The 7,326-nt window shown below is 44.9% G+C and overlaps 1 protein-coding gene across 7 annotated transcripts in view; it reads left to right on the top strand.

Moving 5' to 3' along the window:
• Window positions 1–6,939, top strand: part of STN1 (STN1, CST complex subunit) — a 54,552-nt gene extending 47,613 nt beyond the window's left edge. For all 7 annotated transcript variants that reach the window (XM_025201187.1, XM_014518818.2, XM_006021294.3 and 4 more), the window contains 2 exons: window positions 462–534; window positions 5,794–6,939. In XM_025201187.1, the coding sequence (XP_025056972.1) occupies window positions 462–534; window positions 5,794–5,951 (231 nt within the window). In that variant the 3' untranslated portion in view covers window positions 5,952–6,939. The remainder of the gene's footprint in view (window positions 1–461; window positions 535–5,793) is intronic.
• The last annotated feature ends 387 nt before the right edge of the window (window positions 6,940–7,326 follow it).

Here is a 7,326-nt window from a genome sequence, read left to right as displayed (position 1 = left end):
ACACTTAGTGTGTGGCCCCAGCTGCTCAGAGACCACCCTGCATGCTAGCAGAAAGGAGACGCAAGCTAACACTCTAGTGGTCCTCAGGGGCTGCCTCGTTGTGTGAATGTAAAGGGTACCACTCTCAGTTGGGTTTAATATAGTTGGAGCTGGGAGTGGCAGCACAATGCCTGTTCTCCATGGGATTTCCAGCAGTGCCTTTGATCACTCTGCATACATGCACTGTATCCCTCCCTCTCCTTTGTGACTGATGCTCATATATCATTCCTCTAAATTATTCATGCTGTTTAGTTAGCCCTAAGATAATGTTTACTGTCATTTTTTTTCTTAGTGTAGCACAAGCACAAAGGTGTGCCTTGGTCATGTTAGCTTGGCATAGGATTTTTAATGATCTGCTTGTGACAATGTGCATGTTGTGCAGTAGGCAGCTGTGAATCCCTGCTTTCTCTTGTGTCTTCCAGGTGACTGACCATGACAAGGAACTACATCGAGTGACTACTGACATCATCAAAGCAGACTGCCAAAAACCCAGGCGTGAGTATTCAGATGGTCAGGTCTCTAACCAAGCACTGGTGCCTCACAGGCAACTCTATCTCCGCCTGCCTCTGGATTACAGCTTTCATTTCCTTTTTACTTCCAAGTTTATGCCTATCTCTTTTTCATGCTTTGTTCTGTAGCTAGACACCTGGGTGCAGAGCAGGCCCAGAGCTGAGACTGGTAGGCATGTTAGGTAGGCAGTATGAGTCTTCAATTTTAAGTGAACAGCCATTGAAAAAAACGAGTCTTGGGCCTGGCTCCAGTGGAGGATTTACATTTTGGAAGGAACAGAATCTAACAGGGTTAGGTCAGCTGCTAGCGGGTGGTCACTAAATAAATAGCAAACCTTGCCAGCTGGGTCTGAGGAAGGAAAACAGCACAATAGTGGCAGAATGGAGTGAGATGTCTTCTTGAAAGATTGATCATAGAAATGCTGTGAGCAAAAGTGACTCTTGTGCCTTAGTCATAGACACAAATTAAGTCCCACCTATGCCTATAAAGTGAAGACCTTGTCTCCACTGAAGTCAGTGGCTAAATTCCAAGGGATGTATAGCTGAGCCATCCTCTATATCAGTGGTTCTCAACCTTTTTAGACGCAAGGCACTCCTCAATAGACTTGAGACCCCTCGGAAAATGCCAGCTCTTCATTTTCACTTATTTTTTTTTACTATAAAAATATATTAGAGCAGTTTTTTTGTTGCAAAGAACTTGGGCCACAGCAGGGCACTATATGGATTCCTACTTGGAATCTGTGGGTTTATCATGTGAATCATGTTTGGACCCCTATCAGCACTAATATTGCATGGCACCCTGCAACACCCTTGCAGGGATCTCCCTGCAGCCCAGGCTGCTGTGGCACCCTGGTTGAGGGTCACTACTCTGTAAGGGCTTTATGTAGCCCTGAGGAAAAAACTGAAGTGTAAGCTAACTAAATCTACTTCTTAGCAATTGTCATGTGTGGTTCTAAAATAATGAGCTGCATCTGTCTTGGTCACAGCAGTGGCTTGGATTTGACTTTCAGCATCTCACCTTATAGTGAAAGTACATTGCTGTAGCCTTTGCCAGCATGTGACAGTGGGATCACTTGTTCACTCATTAGTGAAATGCAGCTACTTCTGGGGCAGAGTACACAGGAGGGCTGAAATGCTTGCATTTTCCTTGGAAGTCAGTCATCTCTATATTCATAGATTCATAGATGTTAGGGTCGGAAGGGACCTCAATAGATCATCGAGTCCGACCCCCATATGATAATACATATTATCATATGCATTTGTTAGCTTCAGCCAAACGGTTTATATAGACCAGGCTTCAGCTTAGTGTCAGAGCTGATGAGTTTACAGCTGGAAAATGCTTGGTGGCTGGGTTTAAGAAAGACGGTGGATTTGTTTTCTTGAGTTATGTGGAATAAACTGTTGTATTATAGGCTAACTTTTTTGATACAAAAGCTTCACACACTGTTTTTATTGTAAAGGGCACCCCCGATTTTCAGATCCCGCTTCCATCACTGATGGTTTTTGCTGGGATTGTTTGGATAATACAGTCACTGACAGTAACAAAAAAAAAAAGTCATGTAATAAATCAGAAGGGCTGGCATTCTATTGGAAATTGGATCAGAAATAGCCACAGAAAGTAGCTATGTACTAAAATAACTTGGGGTTCAGTGTTTGACATGATGTACCTTTAGGGTACCTGATACCGGCTCTCGGGTGCCCTCTAGGGGCAAAGTGGTTAACCAGACAAACATCTTTGGATTCTGCTGGGAGTAGATTTTGAGTGAGGTGACTTGAAGTCTCTAATTATTAGAGTTTAATGCCTCAGAAGAAAGATCATATTTTGTGAGTTCGAGAACTATAAACATTGGGAACTTTCCTCTATCCAGTCAGGTAAGGTTACCTTTCTGCAAACTTGAAAGGCAAATTGTCTTGGTTGGTTAGTTTGTAAGTGATGAATGATAAATCATAAACCATTTGCCTGAAGCTAACAAATGCATATGATAATATGCAAATTCTAGAACATGATTAACTGAGGTGCTGTGAGACTTGCTGGAATATAGTCTTGGTCCACATAATTAATTCTAATCCCATATGATTCAGTCTGCAACAAAGACTCTTTGAGAGGCCAGCTTGGCATGGACTTAAACACAGTGAGAGAGTTGTCAGAGCTTGTTTGGGGAAGGAGTTACAAAATGGAGGTCTGGCCAAGAGAAACTGGTTGATCCCCTAGTCTTCTCTACTGTACCTGTATGCTCAATTGAAGACCAAGGTTGTGTTTTATCAGCCAGGTAGTCAGCATCTACATTAGGGGTGGGTAAAATATGGCCTGCATGCTGGATCTGGCTGCCGGCCAAGGGATTTTATCTGGTCTTCAGTGGGTCTCTTGGCCCCACCCATCCCAGCTGTGGGGAGCAGCCTAGGTCATGGCACGTGTGGCCAGTCCTGTCACCCCCAAGCATGCGACAGGGTGGGACAGTGGCTGGAGCCTCTGCCTGGCTGCTGCTGCCAGTCCACCCCATACCCACTGCTGGGCTTCTGGATGGAGAGGACGGGCAGGCAGGGTCTCCATGGAGAACATTCTGGGACTCCCGTGGGCAGGATGTGCTTGGCCAGGCAGATGGGATGGGTCTGCGGGTGCATGAGGAGTGGGACAGGTGAGTGGGGTCAGGGAACATGGGGTGGTGACAGCACAGGGCCAGGGCCCAGGGCAAAGCCGTGATCTACTCCCTGCACGTTCTGCAAACGGGTGCCGGTTCCATGCTGCTGCCTGCTCAGGTCCTGGGAGACTCTATCCACCTACCCTCCCCTTTCAGTGGTCCCAGTGATGGATGCAGGGTGGACTGGCAGTAGTAGCTGAGAATAGAGTCTGGCTACTGTGCCACCCTCACCCCACCATGCGCCTGGAGGCAGCAATACTAACCTCATGTACCACAGCCTGGGCTTCCCCCTGTGCCTGGGCCATGCAGGGCACAGACCTGCCACAAACCAGATAAAATCCCTTGGTGGGCCAGATCTGGTCCATGGGCCATATTTTTCCCACCCCTGGTCTATCAAATGTCAACACTGGGCAAATGACTGATAGCTGTATACTTCTTAGTTCTGATCATGAGAGAGTACTACTGTAATAGCTGCTCGTCTCACCTGCCTGACAACAGCATGTAAAGAAAAACTGAACTCAAGAAGGAAGAGGAGACTTTTTCTTTTTTTTTTTCTTTTTTGATGGGCATGCTGCCATTGTATCATCTGCTGCTACGGATGCAGTTTGTCCTCAAATGGTCAAGGGAGGGAGTAGCCTAGCCATGTTTCTGGGCTACGCGGTGATTCTGCACACATAGGTACCAACAGTTGCCAAAAATGCTATCATCTGTCTGCATAGCATAAAGGCTGTGTTCCCTCCTGTTGGATGGTGACCTGGGTCACTGTGATACATGTCTGTCTGATTTATAGACTAGGTTGCTCCCACTGTCTACATGGGAACTTCAGCCTTTTTTTAAAGCAAGCCCCTACATGATGTAGATTGCAATAACCCATCTAATTTATAGCACCAGCCACCAAGGGCAGGTTACTCCTTTGTTCTACTCACTGCACTGATTCCCCATAGAAAGTTGGGGCCAATTCAACATACCAGTAGTTAATGCTCTATATGGCACTGCATCACACTATCTAAAATAGCACCTTTGTGTAGGAACCATGAGCTGACTGCTCAGAGCAGCCACACAATAGTCACCTTCACAACTCTGTTTCTTGTGCTTAAAAGGATGACTTGTCCCAGCAGCAGACTCTAGATCTTCTGGAATTGGGGAAAATGGGCACAGCCCCTGCTGTTTTGGGGGCTGTAGTTCCTCTGCACTCCAGCTTTGGCCTTTTTTGTGGCCACTGAGCTCACAGGAGAACCTTGTGCTTTTGTTTGTGTTTATGCGTGAATGGTTGGAAAACTCTAAAACTCTTGGTTCAGAGATGACTCCTTTTATTAGACCAACTAAAAAATTACAAAAAAATTATCTCTCTTTGCAAGATTTCAGGCCCACATGCCCTTCCTCAGGCTTAGGGAAAATTAAAGATAAAAATTAAAGAAGGGTGTGTGGGCCTGAAAGCTTGCAAAGAAAGATTTTTTCTTTTCAATTTCTTAGTTGGTCTGATAAAAGGAATCATCTCTGAACCAAGAGTTTTAGAGTTTTGCATTTCTTTTTGTCTCCGACCAACACTGCTACCAAATATATCCCTTATGCATGAATATGAACTCTTGCTCCCCTTTTCATGCTTTTTTCCATTAGCACATCAGGAGAAACCTACTCTGTTGTAGGACACTTTCTTCATTTCATTAGGCATCTGGGAGAGTGAGCTGGGAAGGTGTTCTGGGCGTGGCTCCGATGACACTGCTAAATCAGCCAAATCTTTCTTGCAGGAGAAGTATGTAGCAGCTTTCCATACTACTGCAGCCCTTGGCAGCTTGGGAAGGGGGATTTATTCCCATCATTGTTCCGTGGTCCATATGAGAGGAACCCCTGTTTATGACAATTTAATCAGGCATCGTGCAGGTTTTGCCTTAGGAAGCAGGACAGTGAATGCCACTCCTTGGAATTTTTTAGGTTTTGGATGTCGGCTGTTAAAATTCTGAGTTTCTCTTGCAGCTTTATGGGTGCAAAGTATTTCTGTGCCCCTCTCTTTGCAATGCGCAAGTAGCAGCCCCCAAGACTAGAGTTTTGTAACCTCCTGAAGCAGTTGCTATAGGGGTCCATGCTTTGAACATACAGAATTGATGAACTGCAAATGTTTGGCCAGAAGATGTCAGCATTGGGTAAAGAATCACTACTAGTTTAGTTGCATTGGTTTGTCTAAATAGCGCTCCTTAGGTGCTTCGAGCTCAGCCCAGTTTCCCTTGCTCTCTTCTCAGCAGAGTGAGTGAGAGCTGTAGGGACTGGAGAGGGACTGTGAGGACCCTATAACCATCAAGACCATTAAAATGTGTCCTCATATATCTAAGCTTGTTTTCTTCTCCAGTAGCCTTGTTGCTAAAACTCGCTCATGCTCTCATGATGATTTTTTTTTTTAGCTTTGATGCTGAGATTTCCCAATGAAGTGGGAATCTTTGCCAGTGTCAGTATTGTAAACTCAGACCCTTGATCCTCTTCCTTCTATATTTCCCAGTCTCTGCTCTAGCCTTTTATCCAGTCAGCCTACCTGATCGCTGATCTGAAACAACTGGAAACCTCACTTGGTGCCTTCCACCCTTTGGCTTCTGCATTTTGCTCTGTTTCTGCAGATGCTGAAAACGGTTGCCACTTCCTCCATGTCCTGGATTCTGTTCGGCAAAGCTACAGCCCTTATCTGACACAGGAGGTGATGCATCGTGTCCTGGAACTGTTGGAGAGCAACAGTGAAATTGTCAGCACTATGGAAAGGCGCTACACAGCTTTCTAAGGGAAGAAAACAAGATATAGACTGTCTGTTTGGGCTCTGGACAGAATTTGACCCCATAATCACTTTGCCAAGAAGCAGGAGTTGAGACGCAAGCATACAAGGAGAAGTGCATCTGGCCCCTGGGCCACATTTTGCCCACCCCTGCCCTATAAGGATAATCAAAGCAGACCAAAATAAATCACATATATAAAGAGAGAAGGCCAAGTAGGCAGTGTGCGTATTATGTCTGCAGCTTGATGTTACATTATAGACTTCATTCCAAGACATAGCTCAAGTAGGATATAAGTGAACCAACAAGCATGACGAAATATGTGGCATTTGCATTCAAACTTAGCCTTAAAGGCAGAGACGGTGCATCTGTCCTGAGTATAAAGCTATGTATGACTCACTCCTTCATCTGTTGCTTCCCTATCTACTGTGGGGTCTGACAACCAGTTTTCCAGCAGCTATTCCTAGTATTCTTTCCATTTGTCAGTCAGCATTATATACCCCTTCCCCAGAGCTCAATCGGCATGTGTCCAGACAGGTGCAAAAAGATGTGCTTGCTTAGGAAGAGATGCAAGAGGAAGGCTAATAAAGTCCTCTGGATAGTTTTGATACTTTCTCGTATAAGAATGTCTGACTCTCGGAAGCACAGTGTGACAGGTTGTGAGTCAATAAAGTAGGAGAAAAAATCAGGTTTAATTATAGTGCTCTAAAAAAGTTGCTCTGTTTTAAAAGCTGAGAGATGGTTAGGGATATTTAGTTCATAGCTTATAGTCCGTTTCAGCCCCATCTACTGTTAACAATTCAATTGCTGTTGTCCTAGGAGAAATGTGTTGGGCATGTGTGGGGGAGAGTTTTGGGGGAAAGTGGTTGGATTCCATCTACTCCTTCATGACAGGTGCATCACATGCTAATCACCAGCTATCTCTTCCTGAGAGGGGAGAGAGCTTGTCTGGATTTGCTTCAAGTTGAGCCTTGATTTTAAAATAAACTTGAACCTCGTGAAAGGAATTTATTATGCTAACTGTACCAATGCAGCTTGTGTTGGGCATAGGATGGGGAAGCTTTGTGTACTGCATTAGTTGTGCACTTGTGATCAACATCTGGGCCTTTGATTATCTCTTGCCTTGACTTCTGAAATGCCTGATCTCAGGGAGAGGTTGCCTGGAAGCCCAAGTGCCTATTTTTTGAGCTGTATCTTGTGTGAGCACAGGCACTGTCTTCAAGTCTTTATGATCCCCCATTCATTTCTTGTGCAATTTGGGTATTAGTAACAAACCCCTGAAGGTGGGCTGGAAGGGTCTCTTCAAAGAAAAGCAGGTAAGATTTGGAAGATCCAGTTACTAGAACCTGGTTTAGCAGCATGTATTGGTGCACTGTGTTTGTAAAT

The sequence above is a fragment of the Alligator sinensis genome, unplaced genomic scaffold, assembly GCF_000455745.1.
Source record: "Alligator sinensis unplaced genomic scaffold, ASM45574v1 scaffold61_1, whole genome shotgun sequence".
Taxonomy (NCBI): domain Eukaryota; kingdom Metazoa; phylum Chordata; order Crocodylia; family Alligatoridae; genus Alligator; species Alligator sinensis.
Note: the sequence above shows the minus strand (reverse complement) of the source record. Positions and strands in the feature narration are given on the sequence as shown.